This window comes from Sander lucioperca, chromosome 9, assembly GCF_008315115.2.
Source record: "Sander lucioperca isolate FBNREF2018 chromosome 9, SLUC_FBN_1.2, whole genome shotgun sequence".
In the NCBI taxonomy this organism is placed as follows: domain Eukaryota; kingdom Metazoa; phylum Chordata; class Actinopteri; order Perciformes; family Percidae; genus Sander; species Sander lucioperca.
In genome coordinates, this window is record NC_050181.1 from 13,334,768 (window position 1) to 13,357,366 (window position 22,599).

At 40.9% G+C, this 22,599-nt stretch overlaps 1 protein-coding gene across 1 annotated transcript in view; it reads left to right on the forward strand.

Annotated features, from left to right (window-relative positions):
* The first annotated feature begins 10,813 nt into the window (after positions 1-10,813).
* Positions 10,814-22,599, forward strand: part of gpc1b (glypican 1b) — a 75,031-nt gene continuing 63,245 nt past the window's right edge. Inside the window, exons 1-2 of the mRNA XM_031281151.2 lie at positions 10,814-10,934; positions 11,068-11,620. Of these exons, the coding sequence (XP_031137011.1) occupies positions 11,461-11,620 (160 nt within the window). The 5' untranslated portion in view covers positions 10,814-10,934; positions 11,068-11,460. The remainder of the gene's footprint in view (positions 10,935-11,067; positions 11,621-22,599) is intronic.

Below are 22,599 nucleotides of genomic sequence, written 5' to 3' on the forward strand. Positions count from 1 at the left end.
TCTCCTCTGAAAACTGTGTTTTATCTCCAGTGCTTTATCCTTTCCACTTTGAATGCACACTACCTCCCTGCTACTCCCCCCCCCAAACTCACTTTTCTGTCATTCTCTCATGTCATCCATCATCATATTCTCTCTCTTCTTATCTTGCCTCATAAGCTCACCCTACCTCCTCCCAGTTTCCCTCGCTATTTTCTCATTTCTCTCAACAATACTGATCTGTTTGCTACCCTTTGCTCTTACCATCAACATTTCTCATTTTTCTGTCATCATCTGTCTCTGGCAACTGGGGAGGGCTCTTTGTGTGGAGACATGCAGATTGACTGTTTGTGGGGACTGTGTTTCCACAGACAGACACTGGGGCACATGTGATCAAGGGTAGATGTAGCATCGCAAAATGGCAAAAAGGCAAGAACAGAAAGGCAGGCTTTAAACTGACCCTTACGTGTTATGCATGACTGTGTTTTAACAGGCAGTGAAGGCATGATGGTGTGTTCTCATGAGGCTAAGATAGGAAGTGGAACAAGAGACAGAAAACCAGAGAGTGTGTGTACAAGGGAGAAAATAGTTACAAGATGGACCGAAGAGAAGACACAATGAACGAGAAAGGAGAAAGGGAAGAGAAAGACCCGTTGAACAATGTTTACACACTCGAGCACCCCGGTGAATGTGCTGAACTCAGGCTAATAGTCGACATAAAACCCAGAAAAGATGCAGAATCGATGCTATCTGTAAGGGCTGGATTTAGGGAGAGGACACACTGATCTCCTTTGAAAGGCTGATTACATCTGTTGAAACAGCACACTGATATTTACATAGAAACCCTGCTGAGGCCCGGCAGTGGGCCCTGCATGATGGCCAAGCTTGCTGCTTCTGATGCATCACTGAGTGTGTGTGTGTGTGTGTTTGTGTGTGTCTTCTATCAGATCTGGCTATACCCAGCTCTTTTTGTCATGTCTTCATAAACTGTACTTGTGGCTTTGATGGGTGGGAGCACTCTGTACTTGTGCATTTCAATGGCACATGAAAATGATAACAATGACAAAATCCTTCTTTGCACCATTTTCATATGCTTATATGAGCTTAAAGCTGGGGGGTAGGCAGTTTGTTTTAGCGTCATTGGGCAAAAGTTCCATACTAAACTTTTAGCATATTGTAATTCAAGTGGTCTTAGAGAAAACTAGCCTTCGGCACCTCCTTTTGGCATTTTTGTCAGGCTTTAGAAAATCTAGCTAGCTAGAGCCTTGAAAACAGGACGGTAATTGTCATAGAATTGCCGCTGTGTAACTTTCCTTACACAGCAGCTGGATTCTCACGACATCATGACGAGATCTTACGGAAATCCATCTTGTCAGGCATCAAGTAGGCTTCAAATGCCTTTGTGTCCGAGCCACCAGTCAGCGTCCTGTTAGGAGCTATTGGCAGCTATGGCTGTGGTTTAGGTGTGTGTGTGTGTGTGTGACAACACGGGAGAGGCGACTGTAAAACAACAATGGCGGCTCCTAAAGAGGTTAGCGTAGATGCTGCAATAGCATCAGTCATATCAAAACTGGAGAGTATTTCTTCAGTGAAAGAGGAGCAAAGAATGGTACTGAAGGCTTTTCTCAATGGAAAAGATGTTTTCCCTCTCCTGGCTTCTGCAAGAGTTTGATAGACAGATGGTTCATCTAATCATCTGACAAGTATTTCTTTTTTGTAAGTGCCTGCCCTTTTCCAAACAGTTTTCAATGCCGGCTTCTCAGATGGCACCAGGTTACTAAATAGCCGTATTGGGATCAGAATCATGATTGGGTTGATTAAAATTGATGACTCGTACTCATACAGGTTTCTGTATGAAGCACATGCATATGTCGGTGCTTGTCTGGTGGGAGGGGCTAAGGACAGAGAGGGGAGAGCTGCAGAGGAGGGCTGTGTTTTCAAATTTTGGCAGTTGTTTTGCCTTTTCCACAAAAACTGCCTACCCCAGCTTTAAATAGAGGGATGTCATCTCTCTATATATGTTTGTATTACTGTAGAAATGACATAAACATTGCAGAATGCTCTAATGTCAAATTTCCATATGGGGTATCTGTCCAAGTGATTCCTACAGTATATGACAGGAATGACATCATAAAAACTTTTGCTATCACCTCTGTGTGTTAGCATCTGCTTTTGCCATTCCTCCCAAGAAATATCTCAAACTGATCTGAGAAAAAAAAGTTGTCCAAATGTAGACATGCATTCATTTTAATCAACAACAAGGTTCCAGTCCTTGAACATTCCCTGTAGCTGCTTCACAATAAAGGCATTCCAGTGGCTAGGGAGAAATGTTCAGTTGATTTATTTTTGTATTATGTTTAATACAGTAGGTTTCAAAACTATTCTGATTGCACAGAAAAAGAAAAGAAAAGAAATGAGAATGAGAAAACACTGAAGTCTTTACTGTCACAGCAGTGAATTGGTGCAATTAATCAGCCAGTGCGACATTTGGGCGGCAATCCTGCTGAGTTTGTGTTATGAATATTTTCACCTGTAGAATATTCTACTGATAAGGAGTAAAATTACAGTTGATGTATATCTGATGCCTTCAATGCACAGAAACACAATAATTAATATGCTTAATTGTTATGTTGAATTTGTTAAAGGTTCTATGACATGCTGCTTTTTGGATGCTTTTATATAGACCTTAGTGGTCCCCTAATACTGTATCTGAAGTCTCTTTCCTGAAATTCAGCCTTGGTGCAGAATTACAGCCACTAGAGCCAGTCCCACAATGAGCTTCACTTAGGATGTGCCATTTCTGTGTCTGTAGCTTTAAATGCTATTGAGGAGGAGAGAGGAGGGGGGCAAGGTGGAGGGTGGGGGCGTGGCCCTTGACCAACTTGACGTCATCAGGAGGAGTTCCAGATCGACCCATCTCAGCTTTCATTTTCTCAAAGGCAGAGCAGGATACGCAGGGCTCGGTTTACACCTATCACCATTTCTAGCCACTGGGGGACCATAGGCAGGCTGGGGGAACTCATATTAATGTTAAAAAACCTCATAAAGTGAAATTGTCATGCCATGGGACCTTTAAATAAGGAATAATGTAAGTGAGTCCATTTAAAGGTGAAGATGCTTTTTAAGATGCTTTTGGACCCAGTGTTTTTCCTTGGATTACCGTTCTCTTCATCCATGTGTTAAGAATAATAATAATAATAATAATAATAATAATAATAATAATAATACAGTGGTACAATGATTGGTTAGTCATTTGTAAAACACAGTGGAAAAGCAAGACAGCACCTAGAACCAAGATCTTACTGGTTCTTATAATTTAAGGTTTTCTTATGGTTATGTTACAGGTCTTACGTCCCTGTAGTGTAAAATTGGGATTTGTAATGTGGAGAGGCTCTTTGGTTTCAGGGTTGCCATGGGTGCACGTGTTCGCGTGGACTAAAACATCTGATGTCATTTGGCAAACTAAATAAAACATAACAACGTGAGACAACCCTCTGCTCTGAACACTATAAGACTTATCAAAGTTATAGTATAATTTTGTAAAAGCGAAACATTGTTTAAGCAGAATATCAGAACAATTTACATTCTGCAATTAAACCTGTTAGATCAGGGTTCTTCAACTTTTTTAGGCCGGACGGAGCAGGGACCCCCTACTACATATATTGTAAAAAATGAAGTTGCATATTAAACTGGGCCTACAATAACGTATAGGGCAGCCTAAAGCCTTTACATACCTTTTTAGTGCATAGTATACTAAGCTATTAAAGTAATAATTGTTAGCATGATTTTATAAATCATCTTAAATGTTAACCATGCATGTGGCACAGTGAATCCTTGTTAACTGTATCTGTGGATGGCTATCTTAGTACCTTACCCATAGGCCAGTAAGCCATATTATCAATGGGGATTTATAGACATTTTGATTTTTGTAAAACCTTTCAAATATTAACAATAATTTGGAGGCCCCCCTGTAGTAACTCTGAGGACCCCCTGTTGAAGATCTCTGTGTTAGATTCTATATGTTTCTCCCTGCCTTGCCTTCCACTCTCTGCCAGCTCTGCTGTCTGACTTACTGTCAAGTGCACAGAGGTTGCTTCGTTTTTCCGTTTTATGGCGGTTGGCAATCAGCGTTAAGGTGCATTACCGCCACCTAGACTGCACCTGCTTATCTGCGAGGTAGCTTTTAAGAAACCCCATTGACAGAAAAAAAAGGAAACCCTGTGAAAGTTCTGATATTGGTAAGTTCTTACTTCACCTCATCTGGGGAGAAGAGAACGTGTCATTGGTTGAATTATTAAGACCGAGATAAGTGTAAGAATATAGACATTGTTGAAGATGTGCTGAGTGTTCCCTGATGACATACATGTAGAAGAGCATAGGCCCATGTGCCAGGGCTGAGCCCCGGACAGCAATGGCCCACTTTAACCCGTGCGTAGTGGAAAACAGCTAATAGAAATTAGGCTTACAATACTTAACCAACAGCAAAGGCTGTCATTGTTGTAGTCAGCACCAGAGGTACACAAATCACTGCATGTGAAGGTCCGCTGTAGTGACCAAGCTGGAGCAGGAAGAGCAGTACTGAGACTGAGAGCAGTCTTACTGACGAAGCTATTCTTGGCTACGTTAGAGTCACTGTCACTAAAAGTACTGTATGTGGATAAAGAGTGGAGTAGCCACCTTTTAGAGTTAGGCAAGTGTTGACTGAGCGTATCGTGTTCTCTATCCCTTATCCTGGCTGATTAACTTTTAAACATACATATTACAGATTTTTAGTGTGCAAAGTTGTAAAGTGTATAGTGCATTTAGAGGGAAATGGCTGTTACTGTATATTACATGTTCTTCCATCTATCTACATTGAAACTAAGTGTGAGTGGTTTTGCCTGAAAGGAGTGGTAGAACATGAACATCTGTAGTATTTCTGTATAGAAGCAATGTCATTTTCACTAGAAACCCTCATCACGCCCTAAAAATGCTCACCACATAATTACGGCATGTTTACACTAAAGTGACAGTTTCTTACCCCGTACTCCCCTCTCTCTTTACTACCATTCGGCCTCCCCTCTTTTGCTCTCTTCGGTCTCCCTAACTTCCCCCCAGCATCCTGCTCCTCATTAGAAGGCCTTTCATGGTCAGAGCTAATAAAACTTCAATGGGAGGAAGCCTGATGAAAACATGGCTGTTCTGTGGCTTTACTGAGCGTTAATTACATGATCTTCACACCAGACAGTGGAGGGCCAATCAGTCAAACAGAACTGTCAACCTATGGCCACATGTGGGACACAGTCAGGCTCATAAACACACGCAGCACACACACACACACACACACACACACTAACTGCCTCTGAAGAAATGTGCACAGACACATACATATAAAGGTCATACATACACAATCCCATATAAAATACCAACACATTTTATTACACACACACACACACACACACACACACGCTTTGAGGCCACTAGACTTATTAACCTCTGGCCACATGTGTCCTGTGTTCCCCCACAGCAACAAGAAAAGTGAAGAAACAATAATAGCATCCATAATTAGAAAGTGGTGTCTGTCTGCTCTGTGGCACAGTTACACAATTCTCAAGTTTAGTAGAATAACCGATGGTGTTGTGCCAGAGTTGCCCAAACACATGCGCAGGATGCAAATGACACTTGACATTGCAGAACGAAGGTGTAATTCACTACTCATTTCAGAGCAGTAATAATAGGGAACACTTGTAGCCATTTGTCATTTAGTGTGAGATGCTGTCCTCTTTGTTTGGACTCATCCAGTCATGAGGAACAGAGTAATTATAGAGTAAGATTTCCTAATGTATTCATAAACAATGCCTGCCTTCATAAAAAAAAGAGTAATTGGGAGGCAAGGATATGACTGTTCTTGCCATGTGGCTCACTCCTCTCCGTCTTTGCTTATTACTTTTGTTTGTCTATCTGTCGTGTGACGGCTGGTTATTTCAGGCTGGAGTTTTTCCCATGTGTCACTGTGATAATGTGCGGTGGCATCTTCTTCCGCAAACAATCCTTAAAAAGCATCTCCCACAGGAGTGACAACATCAAACACTGTCTGATTCAATTTCACACATTGATATGACTAAAGAGAGTATTTTCAGTAAGAGAACTGACGTGGATGTCTATTGCTATAACACAAATGTACTGGATAAAAGGTCTACACCACAGAGTCAGTTTGGGGTTTGTAATGTAACATGAAACATGTAACACTTTTCACCTAAATGTATGATTATGCGTGTTCATATGCATGGCTTCTACATGAGCCATGCACTCATGAAACCACTGCAATACCCAAAGTGTAATCAGCTCGCTCATTGCAGCATATGACCTCAAATGTTGCCTCAAGCAAGAGCGTCCCATCCTGAACTGAGTGAACTTTCCCCTCTCACATACAAAAAAAGAAAAAAAAATGCATTCATCGTGTACATATCACTGCTGCAGCTGGGAACCGGAAGTCACTGATCCTTTATCAATTTATGTAAATATATCCTGCTTAATAAACATTGCATTTCCTTTAGAAATGTAAGAAGAAATAGAAATGGTGTTTGCCAAACGCCATATAGGTAAAAATCCTTTATACAGGAAAAGCTACAGTAAGACACTAGGTTAGTAAAAGACAAAAACAAGCGGGGGTTGCGTAAGACCACACGTGCAAACTTATTTCCCAGGTGAAAAAGAAATCTATTAAAAATATACTTTAATAAAGTGTACTAAGTATATTTTCTACATTTTGTACTTTTTTCATCAAATCCAAGTATAGTTAAGTGTATTCAATTATGTATCAACTTCAACTTAACATATATTTGACTACACTTCAAGTGTAAATAGTATGCTAAAATGGAACAATTTTTTTCAAACTTCAAGTGCACTAAAATACACTAATGAAAATCTAGATTCATAAGCAATTAAGCACACTTACAGTACAATTGCATTATATCGCCATTCTAATGGAAATACACTTAAAAAGGCATTGCAGCTCAACTTATAGTTGTGTTTAAGTACATTTTGTATATATTGTTATCATACTTGTTACTATAAACTATGTTAATTTAGTATGCCTCTGTAATATTTCAAGTGATCTACAAATGCACTTCCTAACTATATTTAGTGCTTTTAAAGTGTCCCACTATGACAATAATGTATTTGAAGTGAAGTTCAATAACAACCTAAACATCATAGACACATACTTTCAGTGCAATGTTATTATAGTGTTAGCAAGAAATGAATTGTGTTTGAAGTATACTTCATCTGTACTTTTACCCCCATTTTGTTATACTTAAGCATAAATGTTGCTATTATACTGCAAGTATATTATATTACATTTTTCAAGTGCATTACAACAACAGATTACATATTGCATTTCAGAAAAGGATCTTTATTACTCACACAAAACTAACACACAAAATATCCAACTCATTTGAATTAAATGTAATCAGAGCCTGTCTGTCATGGAATATTGCGCAAAAACCATAGGACACATGTATGTATACCCCAAGCCATATACAACACAAAAGTCCAACATTACAAACTGAGGCAAACAAATCTGGAGCAGTAGTAAAGCCATTTCGAACCCCGTTTTACGCTTCCAGCTCACTTCTACCCAGTTTGAGCATTACCTGCTGAGTAAAGTTGAAAGTGTTTTTCATGCACATGGGGTAGTCCAGGTGCAGGGCGTAGATCAACCCGAAACGGCTGTATGTGTGAAACGAAAAGGACACAAAAGGCCTGAGAAAGGTTGGCCAGTTCATCCATTACCACAGACCCTTCCAAGATGATCCCTACACTGAATGGGTTGAGCTGGGTATTTTCTCAACCCAGGCAGAGAATTCCCACTGGAGTTTAACTGTACGAGTCCTTGTCAGTTACATCCTAATGTGAAAGAAACGTAGTGACAAGGAGAAAACATAAACATGCAGTTAGACAATGGTGTTTTGTACACCAAAAAGAGCCTGTGACTGTTTATAAAGAAAAGCGTTGTACAATATAAACTGCACTGATAGTATACTAAAGGATGATACCAGTTTAGATAAATCAAATGCCATATTTGGATCTGTACAGTATATTGCAACACTTTGTCCCAAATATGGAGTTTACCCACTTCCAGTCACAGTCGTGCTGAAAAGATGTAGAAAACTACTCCCAGAAACTTTGTTGCTATGTAACAATTTTGTGAATCATATGACTCAGTACATTTCACCTTAATTGCTTTTTGTAAACTTTACTGTCACCGGTTGAAACTAACATCAAGTTAGTTGATTAATTGAGCAACCAGAATCTAACATGTGCACTCAGAACTCCCATTTCAGTTAAAGACCCGAGAACATTTTCACAACTTCCAACTGGTGACAGTAAAGTAAAAAAACAAAGTGGGCAATGTAAAAGGATTCATACAACTTTAGTTATGGTGAGCAATTTTCTAAATCTTTTCAATAGAACTGGGACTGAAAGTGGGTAAGCTATCTCTGTTTGGCAATAAATAGAGACTTAACAGAGGCCCTTAAGGAGACACTGATTGCTGATCAAATCATTCTGAAAATTAGAAGCACTGTTCATTAATGGCTTAAAATGAGACAAATGAGCATGCCTTGAAGAAGGCAGAAGAATCATCCGCCAAGATGACAGGCAGTCCCCGAAGACATAGGCACCTGATGTGTGTTGGCTCAGTGGTCTGGAAGATAATGGACACAAGAGTAAAACACATCTTGCTAAGGATAATCACATGTATTTATCAAATAAATTCCAGAAATTCCCCACAATGTTTATGTACAAGAGGACAAAAGGGGAGGAAAATGGAGAGGACAGAAAAGAAGGGAGGGGAGATTTGATGGGAAGAAAAGGATAGAGCAGAGAAGAAACAAAAGACATAAAAAGAAAAGCGATGAACAGAGAGAGGAAAGAGAGGTAGTAGACTAATGTAGGCGGGCCGCCCAAGTAGAATAATACTGAAACAGTTGAACTGGTTATGAACTGGTTAAAACGACGGTTTAGGCAATTTAGCTGACATTAGCTAAGCCAGCAAACAGGTGGCTAACGTTGATGTCCGCCGAACTTGTTAAAACGTTTTTGACTAACGTTACTCACAAAAAGCCCCTCCAGTGAGAAAAGTAATTTGGCTAGCTAGCTAACGGATGGCTAAATTAATGTCCATTGACGTCAAACTGATTAACTTCGAATCCTCACAAACAGCCCCCCCCCACCCCAACTGAATTTTTTTTTTTAAACTGTAGCTAGCTAACGTTAGCAGGTGAAAAAAGGGTGCCGACCTAGTTAAAAAATAGCTTCCCACTACTCACCAACATCCACTTGAATCCACACACAAACACGGAAACATGAAGTTGTCTGACTCCTCAGCAGCTAGCGATAGCTAAACAATGGACAACGGGAGGGCGAGATCGTTACTTAACGTTACTTACCGTCTCTGGCGAGTGTTAGCTGCAACTGGTCTGTCCGGCGGGCGACGGCAAAGTGACAGCTTCTCAGCCAAAAGCGGATTGCGGCAAAGTAACGGCTTTCACGTTCCCATCGTGCATTGCATTAAACAGTGGAGCGTTGTCACAGTGGCTCATGAGTAGGCCTACAGTTAGTAGCATAGACTGTGGTTAGTAGCTAGTAGTTGGTGTTTTTAGACATACAGAAACAACAAAAAAATGTGATTTCTCAGAAATTAAATTGAAATTTATGGAAACAACGGCCCTAACATAACCATACTTTTAGTAATATCATTTATTCATCCACAAACCTGTGCGTTTGTGTTAAATAAAAAATAACTTACTACTTAGCCTAATATCGGTGTTGTTACGTAAAACTCTAATGGGAAAAATAGCCTACTTTCAGATCTTGCGGCTTCATAGCAACTTATGTAGCCTAGGTAAAGAGATGGTCAGAATTGTAGTGTATAAAAGTATATCAAATTTAATACACTTCTATACAAAAATAAACTTCTATACAATTTAAAATACATTAACAACAAAGTACACTTCCAAAAAGTACATTTAAAAAATAATTTGATTACTGCTAAATTAGTATACTTACTTTTTGGACTCTGAAGTTGAACTTAATTACATCTATTTTGAAGTATACTTTTAAAAAGTACATATTAAATACTCTTTAAATAAAGCACAAGTAGAAGCATACTTGTTTTATACTTCATGTACTTTATTCATATTTCTAATACACTAAAGTACACTACTTTTTTACCTGGGTTCATACTGAAGGTGAGCATAGTAAACATACAAGTACAGAAACTCGCATAATGAAGGCATTCAGCAGGTGACAGCTAAACTCGCAGCACTGGGCAGGTAGTGACTTGTTTAATTGCACCTTGAGGAGTGATATGGCGCATGTGTGCAGCCACACTGCGGAGTGGAGGAGAGGTTTTCAACATTGACCTGTATTGGTGGGTGGGTGCGTGGGGGTCGAGTGCACGCCCACGGTTCACCTGTGACACCTGGCTGGTGGAGATCACGCTGTCAGGACGCGTAGGGCACATTCTTTCACTGAGAACCAGACCACCTTATGATAAAGCAAAACACCACATACAGTACAGTACACACTTTGACTAATACATGAAGATGACAGATGTTTCCAAAACCTACGATTCAAACCTGTAATGTTATTCTGAAAAATGTCTAAAAATAATATTTAGATGAGACAGAATAAAACGTTAGAGGAACACGAAACCTATACTCTCTCACAGTCTCACTTAATCTCTCTCTCTCTCTCTCTCTCTCTCTCTCTCGCTCTCTCTCTCTCTCTCTCTCTCTCTCTCTCTCTCTCTCTCTCTCTCTCTCTCTCTCTCTCTCTCTCTCTCCCCCCCCCTCTCCCCCCCCATCCCCGCCTCCTCCTCATTTCCAGAGTGGCAGCGCTGGCATAGCATCGTTCAGAATATCCTGAGCTGGGGACGAGCTGCGGTAGCTGCCTGTGCGCACCCCATATAGCCGGTAGGCGTGTGGCGAAAGAACCTGGCTGCACAGCGTCAGCGCAATACAGTGCTATTTTCTGACACAACCTGAATTATTTCCGCTGTAAACGCGTAACCTAATTCTTTCATCTCTTGCTTCTCCCTCTCTCTAGGTGAGCCTAAACCCACAACAGTGGATGTATCAGACAGGGGGTCTGCTCTCATCTTGGGCACAGCGTGAGAAGATTCAATTGTTTGCGGGGAAATTAATAAAGCTCCTGTCCTGTCCACATCGGTCCCTAGGAGTGGGAAGACACGGGACCTCTGCGCTGTGAAGAGTCGCTCCTGTGCCGTGCGCGGAGAGCAGCCACAGACTCTGCAGACGCACCAGAAAGGGCAGGAGGGATATACAGTAGGAAGGTGGAGGATATTTTACGCACAGCAGCACTCAGTAGCTCTGTTTCACACGCGGCCACTTAACGGGAGTCTCCTGCTCCGTTTCAACACAGTTGCTTCGTCGGATTTGCACTTGACTAAGTCCACATAGCCTATAGCAGTCGGCTGGGATGGATTCCTTCATCATCGCGGCTCTGGCAGTGTGCTCTCTAACAGCACCAGCCTATGGCGACAAAGGGACCAGCAAAGCCCGGAGTTGTTCGGATATCAGGCAGTTTTATAGCGGGAAAGGATTCGCTCTGGACGGTGTCCCTCAGTCTGAAATATCAGGTAAGTTCCTTTAAAATACCGCCTGACCAACGTCTGCTGCGGTCATGTGCGCACTCTTTCTGTGAACAAAATGTGATATTTTCCCCTGAAACCGAACACACTTTCAGAAACATCTACCTGTCCAAATACAATACACCATTTTGTTCAAATTATGCCATAACACGTTCAGCACACTGTGAAGCCCCATACAGTTGCTATAAACTCATTGCCACTGAGAACCCTAATCCCTTTGCAAGTCCCCCTCGGAATGTTAGTCTATTTTTGGGCCAAAGTGGCACCTGCAGTAGCACCATTTTTTTTTGTAAGTGTATAAATGAATGATTGTGGGTATGTGTGCATTTGGTTCACAAACTGCACACATTAGTGCAGAAAACTCTAACTTAAACATTTGACTTGTTCACCACAATCTTACAAGGATGGATTTTTGTATTTTGTTTTGTCGTGAGAGTGAGCAAACCCAGTTTTCTATCTTTTTACCTTTTAAACCTGCAGTACACTAATTTCAGGTCACATGGTGAAGTAGAGGAGCTCTAGCTCTCGGCTATTTCTCAAGATGAAATGCTGCTTTGAAAAGATATTGGGACAGTACAGACATGTCACAGACAGTCTGGCTTTTTGATCCCTGATCAGAAATATGAGAAAGTCCCTGCAAATTCTCGTGACATGTGACATTTTCAGAAACACAGATGCAGAAACAGCAACTCTGTTTCTGTTCTCATTTCTGAGTTTCCCTATAACTATAGCTCTAATAAACTAAGGTGCTACTTTCTGAAGACACTCCCTAATCTTTCCCCTTCTTTAAGCTGTCTGGTCTTTGTGTATGGGATTCTTCTTTATAGATTGCCAGTCAGTCACTTGACCATGTGCTGTACCCACGCAAATGTGATATTATGTTGTTCACGGTGTCATTCATGGTCTGATGTCAGATAGTCACAAGCCCCACTGCAGTTCAGATGATTACACGTGTGCCTCCTCTGGAATTCAGTGCAACGTTTTCACACACATGAACACACACACATGAACACACACACACACACACACACACACACACACACACACACACACACACACACACACACGCACACATACACACACACACACACACACACACACACACACACACACACACACAGACACACACACACACACACACACACACACACACACACACAAACAAACACAAGCAGTTACTGCAATTTCAGGTTCTACAGTTACAGCATAGTACATGCATGGACAAGACAGGAGACTGTGATGCTTACACAACCACTTTTCTGTGCCCAGATTAAAAGGATATAAAATCATTTTTTTTTTAAATAGTTTTAAACTCACATACTTTTTTTGACATTGTCCCAAAACTGTCAAATTAGTGAATGTGAAGAACTGTTTTCAAAAAGTACAACACTATACAACAGTACACATTTGAAGTAATCGACAGTCTTTTATTAACAATAAAGGAGTGTGGACGTGCTCAATGATTTTGACTGTAACATTGCCACAGTCCCTCCCAACCTGATAACATAACCCTTTCCTCAAAAAAACCCCTCTAGACTCTGCGTCAGTTACCTTCTCTATGTTGTCCAATTCATTTTACACGGAGTGCCACACTACTGTGACAGTAGATAAACTCTTCTCCCATGTGAAGACAGAGATGTCCATTAGCACAGACCGAATGGCTCTGAGAAATCCAAGGGTGACTCTCGGCAGTATTCACCTAAAGGTCACACACACTAATAATGATCCTATAGTAGAAACTGCTCTATTTTCTGAACACATATGGGCTTTCACACAGCATGGCACGGTTGCAGATAGAGCATTGTGTCGTGACAGAAATGGCACATTTATAACGTGGTTTTGCTTTTCGCCCTACAGATTTGAGGTGTTTTCCTCGTGATTATCTAAAGCTGCGACTAAGATGCCTTAAAGGAGCTTTACTGTAAGAGTAGGCTTATGAGGAACATGATATCCGATGCAAAGGCATACAGTAGATCTTTCCTAGTGATTACACTGATAGGATAGGAGAGATTATAAGATTTGAGGGTGGGGCGGTAATGTGATGAAATTGTTAGCTCATGTCATCACACCATACATCATAAGGTAGTGAGTGCCAACTAGTAACTGGACACTTCTAATTTAATTGATGGACCATACTGAATAAATCATTTGACAGAATTAACGCCAGCCCAGGCACCTTAAAAATCTTCTTTTCTTCCAAATGTCTGTAATCCATAATGCTTTAAAGATAGAAATCTGTCTTGTCATGACACCATCTATTCCTCTTGTTTCAATCAATGATGTGGAGCTTACTTAAGTCTGGGGTAAGAGAAAAAATAAGGGAGTTGGACAGACACTGAGTGCCAGGAAGAGATAGATAGAGAGCTGAGACAGAAAAAGAGAGATGCAGCAGTGGATGGATGTGAGACAGAGTAAGAGAGAGAGGAAAGGGGAGATTTGGCTTTGACAATATTTCTCCTCGTGTCCCTGTCTCTTGGCTCTCAAGCATAAATAACCGCTCATCTGCTCCAGTCTGGCATATTAAACACCTTAGTAAAATATGAAAGCTTTAATTTATGCCTCCAAATTATGAGCCACCTGAATGTTGTGCATGATCCCTGACATTTGCAGAAGGATATTTCCTGCTGTGACACCAGAGCTTGATCAACTTAATATATTGGCTGGCCCTGACTCAAGGTGACATGCTGAGAACAACAGCCCGATTCAGTATGGGAGGACAATGAGAGATGACCGCATCCCCAAGTCTAAAAATGATGTCCAGTCGCAGCCCTTTCAAATGCTTTTCAATGCTGCAGCACAATATACTGTACGAGGTTAAATCCCTTGGCACACAAGGTTGCAAATATACTTCTGAACTTAATATTAAAGTTCATTTCCAGAAGCACAAACGTGTATACTCAAACATGACAGCATATGCAATTAAAGTCTCAACAAGGTCTGCAAGTAATATGCTCCTAAACTCATTTGATATGTTGTTCTCATTAAATTCAAAGTGTTTGAGTTTTAAAGATATACTTTTATACATCTGCTCTTTACATTTGAATTAGGTACATATTTTTTATTTATTTTTTTAAACACAACAGCTTAACAGCCCCATCCCATATCACAGTTTGATTATGCTCAGTCAGCGGCAGAAACAGATTCCTATATGTTGCTTTCACATGGATACGCCTCATATAACAGATTGGATAGTCCCCCGGCCTTAAGTCATTTGCCCTAGAGAAAAAGCCACGTGGAAGAAAGCTATTGAGTTAAGGGTATGCTGTTTGTTATTGTGTTAAAGCTGTGTTTACTGGACCATGGGAACAGCATCAGTTGAGCAGAAACGAAAAGCGATGGTTCGCAAGTCATCAAGTGTGATGATGCTAGTTTAACTCCGTCCAGTGTAATCAGTTTTGGAAACAGCTTTTTTGTTAGTATTTATTTACTAAAAAATGGATGATTGATTTTTATGAGGTTCATCTGTCTCCTCCCTGCACTGCCCCCTCCCTCTCCCACCCCATCATTACAGTCTTGATGACAAATCTTTTTGTCTTTCAGGGGGATGACATTCTTCATCTCTCTGTTTCTCTCTCTCTCTCTCTCGTCGGCTCTTAAAGGGAGAGGCGCCAGACGCTCTTTGAAAGCAGCTGGCAGCCAATGAGTAGGAGATGCTCAATGACATATAAGTCTATACAAAGAGACAAGCTGCATGAGACATCTGCACGAAGGCTGGTAACATTTTGGTACGGCACTGGCTTTTCCCATGCTGTATTTGTGTTGTTGTTGATTGCTGGTTGCTACAGGCTGACTGTGTGAGTCTCTCCGTGCTCTGAAGTGTCATCTCTAACCAGTGTTTGGCTAATGATACAGTGGGATTGCTGCTCACCAGGCTTGCTAGGAACTGTTGTTGACTAAAGACGGGCTTGTGGCTGGAAATATGGGCTGATCAGTATGGTAGCCCACAGCGAAAAAAAAGTATGGGAATGTTTTGAACTAACAGCTTGACTGTGAATTTGTGTACGAGTCTTGGAATGCACAGTATACAGTAATAGCAGCACTGTAGCTAAAACAGAGCATGAGTTTTCACACACTGGGTAGGAAATCTCCCCGGGCAACTCTCTCACCTCTTTGACTCTGGGTAATGATAAGATAATGGCTGCTAGTGGGTTTGCTGCCCGCAACAATACTTTCCAGCAGGAGGTTAAATGGAGATAGGAGTCCACTGCCAGAAAACAACATAGCTGGTCAGCCAGGGAGAGGCTGCAAAACCAACAACAAAACAGCAAAAATATATGAAGGAGTCATACTCATTTGACTTTTTATTTCACCATCAGTGGTTTCAGAATTTGCATGATCTGCAATCCAAATGGCCCATCTACTTGAGTGTTCATGGTCCAGAGTAAAATGCAGACCATGTACAATGTTGTATGTTGTAAAGCTCTTAATCTCTGTGGAGTTTTATAGTATATCTATAGCTACCACCAATTGCTGTAAGCTTAAGACCCTCCAGCTCCCCTGTGAGGCTGCTTGACCTGTGGTGGCACCTCATTCTTTTCCCCTCAGCAATGTACTCTAATGCCAGTTAGGATTATAAAAAATATATTCACAGTGTTATCAATTATTTAGTAACCTTCTAGTACTGGCATAGCACAGTTAACAGTGTCTCTGAGCTAAATTGTTGGACACTTCATAGTACACAGAGTAGGGCACAGAGACTTAATCTGTGTCTCAGTTCAGGGAGGCATGTTAAAAAAGTCCCAACTGGATGTGAACCTAGGGCACCAGGACACCCCTGCCCAGGGTCATTTTTATGTAAAAAGCAATATCACAAGCTCGGACATCATAGGATTTTCCACAACACTTCCAACATGGCAGAAGTCTGAATGCCATTAATGTACAGGCTAAACCAGAATGAGGATGAATAGGAGCAAAAAGAAAACCACTGTAATAAATTAGTCACTTAATTATCATCTGTTATGCACAAAGAAAATAAAAATGGACTAGTCCCACAAAACACAAAACAGACATTTTCAATTCATGCAAGCCGCATGGATGATTGAATGCTTATTTAGCAAAACTCTAAAGCCATAACAACATTTGCAAATTGCACACCTACTGTATGTCCGACTGACAAAAACACATTACTTAAACGCATAAAGCCAGCAATGTTACGTATTCCATTTTTGAAAAGGGCTCTTGACAGATAAAGGCACAGACCAAACCTAACCATAAATAGTAAATACTGTGTGTGTGTGTTTGTGTGTTGAGATAAGCTTGCAGTGTTGTCATTGTGGGCATTCTGGACAGAAGCCTTATCTCCATCCCATTAATAACCCTGCTGATGTGGGGTTCTTATTCTCCATGTGGTGGATAGCTAATTGATCGCACTGAATTACACATTGCTGCCTTTGTGAATGGAACTAATTAAAACTGTCTTGGAGATAAGAGGGCCAGCGCTTATTTGAAGGTTAATGTCAGCATAAAGTCCCATGCATCTGTTGGTCTTCCTCTACAGATTAAAGCAAAAGCAACAGTTGTTTCTGTATCACAGTGTGCAGGCCCATAACTCTCCTGCAGTTAAAGAGTGTGAATCCCTGCATCTGGGCTCCTGTCTGTGCCTGTTTATGCGTTTCTGTGAGCGTGCATGTCTCTCTGCATACGTGTGTTTGCCTACCAACTGAATATGCTAGAGTTGTTAAAACGCTGAAGTCAGTAAGAAGCCTCTTGAAGCATTAAGCCATAATGGTCTGCAGGGAGCATGAAACAGACCACAGTGTGTTTGATGTTCACCAAAGAGAGAGAGGGAGAGGGGGGGGGGGGGGGGGGGATAGAGCAGGCCGATGGACTGCTGACTGTTACTTGGGCTGCCCTGGTCTGCTTGGTTTTTTCTAGACCCTGCTCCGCCCTATGACGGGCTATATGTACTGTAGGAAAAAAACAACACAAAGAAAAGAGAAAAGATGGAGCTAAAAAGGCTCCATTTAAAAACGTGCTCTGCGCTGCATTTTCTTATGTAATCGTTTTCAGTCGCAGGCCTGTTAGAAACTTACATGGAAATCTGGAGGACAGTCTGTTCAAACATGTTTAGTCGCTCTGAACTCTCCATAGTGTGTGAACAAGGACGGAGAAACCTTTTCACATATTCCACTCTTAACTGTTTTTTGAGTGAGGGCGATAGTAGTCGTCGTCTTAATCTAAATCATTTTTGAGCAGACAATTAGAGGCCACTCTACAATTTAAAAATCCTATTTTCTTTAAAAAGCACAAGTCAAGAAAATAGTTACTCATTTTTTGACAGAAAGATGTAAGAGCTGACAAACATGTCACTATTTTACTTTCTATTTCCTATGATTAATTTAAAACTACAGCAATTCACCTCAGTGTAAAAGGTAGGAAATTGAGGCCCAAGAGACATTGCTTTTTAGAATACAGTGCAATACAATACCTTAGCAAGTATCAGCTGCCTCTTCGCGGACCAGCATGCACTTCAGCTGCTGCCGCCCCTCTCTTTTCTCTCTTCTCGCACTCCTCGTGTCTTTTGTTCCCTGTCACTTGTCTAATGTGAGAGTAGGAGTTCACACGTACACCCCTCCTTTGGCACACACGCACACACACACACACACACACACACACACACACACACACACACACACACACACACACACACACACACACACACACACACACACACACACACACACACACACACACACACACACACACAGATGACCACATAGGCCAGTCTTTTTATGTCACCACAGGGGTATGCAGTGTCATTGCAACAGGCGTGTGTGTGTGTGTGTGTGTGTGTGTGTGTGTGTGTGGTAGTGAGGGGGACATGTGTGTTGTTCCTCTGAGAGCTGCAGTGTGTTGGAGTATGACTCCTCTTTTGTCTTCAGAGGAATTGGTTGTGTCAAAGGAGAATTATTCCCTTGTCACAGCAAGCCCCTTCACTGTCTCTCTGCCCCACACATTTGTGTGTGTGGCACAGATGTGTGTGGACTCTGCATGACTTCTAAAGCCATACTTTCAATGTTATTAAATATTCCTTTCCTTTCCATTTGCTGTCATTGCCATACATTTGAATTGGATTGTGTGCAAAGTGTGTGTGTGTGTGTGTGCATGATTGCCAGTGTTTTTTTGTTTTGCCCTTTCGTCAGTTATGTAAATGCACAATACGTGTGCCATGATGACAAGCTGTTGTTGCTCATGTTCCCTCTAGCAGCGCTTTCTGTAGACTAGGGGGGTATTTGAAGTGACAAGGAACTGGCTTTAGCTCTCAGCGGGGCTTCGCTTCTGCTCCAGCTACCTCTCCTCTTGCCGTCCCACTGCTTGACAGATGGTACAGACCCAAACCTACTACTATATTAAGTGAGGGCACCCAGTATGACTTTTACATGGTGACACGCCCTACACCAACACACACATACGCACTGTGTGCAGCTGTGGACTGGAGTATTTGTTGGGAAGTCCTGTGGCTCTGGCACTATGGCAACACATTCAGGATATGGGGTTGGGTATTCCTTAAAGCAGCCATATTATGCTCATTTTCAGGTTCATAATTGTATTTTAAGGTTGTACCAGAATAGGTTTACATGGTTTAATTTTCAAAAAACACCATATTTTTGTTGTACTGCAACACTCTCTCTCACTGCTGCAGATCCTCTTTTCAGCTGGTCTCTGTTTTAGCTACAGAGTGAGACCTCTTTTCTTCTTCTTCTTCTGTACTATCTTTGATTGCACTTGCACATGCCCAGTAGCTCAGCTGTAGACCATGTCAGCTAGCTAGCTTCATAGACAGTAAAAGAAAGGCTGTTTCTACAACTTTGGTCAGTTGCAAGGCAGGATTAGCTGGGAGACTTCTAAATGAGGGCGCACATGGAAGTAGTTCTTTTGTAGATTATGGTGAACTTGTGTGTGTTGTAGCAGTGCTTTGCTATTGAGAACGAGGTAGCATGCTAGCGTTAGCATTAGCATGCTAACACTACGAGCTAATGTTAGCCTGCTCGTTTCAGCTTGTGACGTCACAAGCCGTGCCGATTTTGAACAGCTCACCCAGAGACTGAAGGCAGGACACATTCAGAAACTGTATCTCACTCTAAACAGCATGGGTGGATTTTTTTCAAAATTTGTATGAGTGTGGAAGCACCAGAGACACAACATAACACCCCAAATCCCAGAAAAAGTTTTTTTCATAATATGGGCACTTTAAATGTCATTGATTCTGATAATAAAAATATGTAAGTAAATAAGATGTGAATTGTCTGGCCAATAGCCCAAAACTTGAATATATTTGATTAAAAATGAAATAAAGCAGAGAAAAGCAACACATATATACTAAAAAATACTGTTATTCAAAAGAATCGGCAAATATTATGCATTATGCTTGACAAATAATTTTGATGATTAACTGATTGTCAAAATAGTTGTGGATTAAATTCCCGTCAATCATCTATATCATCTAATCTAATCAAATAATGGACAGGTTTTTATTTTGTTTTTACTTAACGTGCCAGGATCAGCTGATTCTGAGGCATTACGACTTGAAAATACTATGTCATGTCTTCAATGATTGAAGCAGTTTGTGTGCAGCGACTACATTGTCCAATGTCTTTTTTTTTTTTTTTAACGTTTCCCCATCTTCTGATCCAGCTCGTGGATATAATTGCCAAAATAGATGGATATTCTCTGATGGAGACTGCCTTCAGGCTCCTATCTCTCACATATGATAGAGATGAGAGACTGGGCCAGTATATAAAACGATTGGAATAGATGATAAAATCAGTAAGGTGCCGTCTAAGTGTTGAATGCCTAAAATGTGTCCAGCAGCTCGCTGCTCAGATGCCTGGCACACACAAAACAGATTTAATAAAGATAGGACACACAGGCGCAGCAGTACACACATCCTTCTACTACACACTTCCCTTTGATAAGCAATCATTTCTTTTCGGCTCTGTTCAACAGTGGCCCTTTCTTCCACACAGGTTTTTATTAAAAACACACTACAGCTCACATCTGCAGAATAAAACTGGACTACAAGTTATCAAGCATGATGGCGTATGTGTTTCTGCATGTGGGTGGGAGGCAGATATCCCAGGTGTTTCAAGATTTGTGAATATCTTCATTGTCTCCAGTTTCCCCTCCTATCTCCCCAGAGGAGTCAACATTTTTCTCCACAATCTCTTCCAAACTACAAACATGTTTCCACACTTGGGTTGCAGAACAGTTGCCACTTTCTCTTCATCTTCATCCAATCTGCCGCTCTCTGACAGTTCCCTCTTTGGCTTTTTTTTTAAATTGGTCATTTTGGAGGATTTAGTTTTTTAGCCGCTCCAGGCAAGTGGCTCCACACAATAGTTATTTTGCTTTATTGTTACTTGACGTTCATAATTTCCTGCAGGTTTTCTCTCATCGAGATAAACTGTTTCACACTAGTTTCCATTATCGTAATTATTTTCTCCCCTCGTTTTCTCTCCCTAAGTCGTTTCTGCCTTTGAGGCTTTATCTCTCATTCTTCCCCTCCTATCTACTCCCGCAAAGTAAGTTGGGAATTCATTAATTCTTCTTGTGAAATTTACTGCATGCTCACATATGCTCTCCAAAGACATTGCTAGTTTGTTTCTGGTACTTCATATTTTAGTTTACCACCCATTTTATAGCCTGAACAACAAAAACATATGTTTGAAATCTAAGAAAATCTTCAATGTTTATAGAGCTACACATGATGGCACCCGGGGACTCCTCTGTCTTCTGGGCCTTGGGAGAGAAGTGTGGTAATAAGATAAATAAGCTCTTAAAATGTTGCCTCAATGTGATTTAAAGATTCTGTAAAATTATGGAGCATCCTGTTGTCCAGTTTTCTTTTCAAATCCTACTGTGGGAATCCATTTTCTCACACTCACTTTAACCGTCCCCCCAACTTCCTTTTCTCTGAGTTTAAATGTAATTACAGTGAAATCTGTGTGTTGTTTTATTGGCTTCCTGGAGGCCCAGCATGCCCAGTTTTTCCAGGCTTTAGTGCTCTGTGATCCTACTGCATCTCTTCCTCTCCATCCGGTACATTTTCGGGATCTCCACTGTATAATTGGCTTAAACGGCAGAGATCCTTGGTCCCCCTTAACATTAGTTCTTCTAGCAACCAGAATACCCAAATTGGTTGTTCGAGCTGTGCACTGCAGTCTCTTTATATCTCTCTCTCCCAGTTTGTGGCGAAGCAGCTTTCTTCTGTTCTTTCTGAGTCCACTCCAACTCTCATCTCCTGTTGGATTTGCTGCTTTCTAAGCACATTTTTCTGTAATTAGATAGTGAGATCTGGTTTTATGTGACATCATTTCTCATAGTTATTTGTGGCTAAGGAAAGCCCAATGTACTTAATGGTGGTTTGCTTATTTGGCTTGACCACGCTTGGCTATTTAGATCTGGAGGTAGAGTGACTGTCTGAAGATGGAGGAGCGGGAATGACCAGAGGATAAGGCCTTATGAGAAGAGGGGCGCACAAAAAAAGCTCATAATTACAGGGGGCAATATGTAATTACTGTCAATTGTCATCCTGTTTGCTGGTACAGGATTAGCTTTTTATTACCTAAAATCTTATTATGTTTTATTTTTTCCACTTTCTCTTTAGCAGCCCTTTCACTAAGTCTAATCTGCTTTTTAATGTGTCCATTTGTGTAAACCATCTATAGATAACCCTTCTTTACATCCTATGTAGCATCATGTCCTCCACATACATTTAAACTAATTAATAGCAAGGTGCTGGTACTCTCTCTGTATATATGTCTACATAAAATATGGAAGAATAATCGAAGAGTAAGGAAATGTTGTTTCAACATATACAATTTGGTTTGTAACTTAACATTTCTTGATACATTTGTGACTGTTTTTGGCTACACATTTATTGCAGCAATTGACTGAATTATAGATAGCCGTGTTTATGGAACTGGAGAGGCTACAATGAAGGATTTGCCATTAAAAAAGTGTAATCG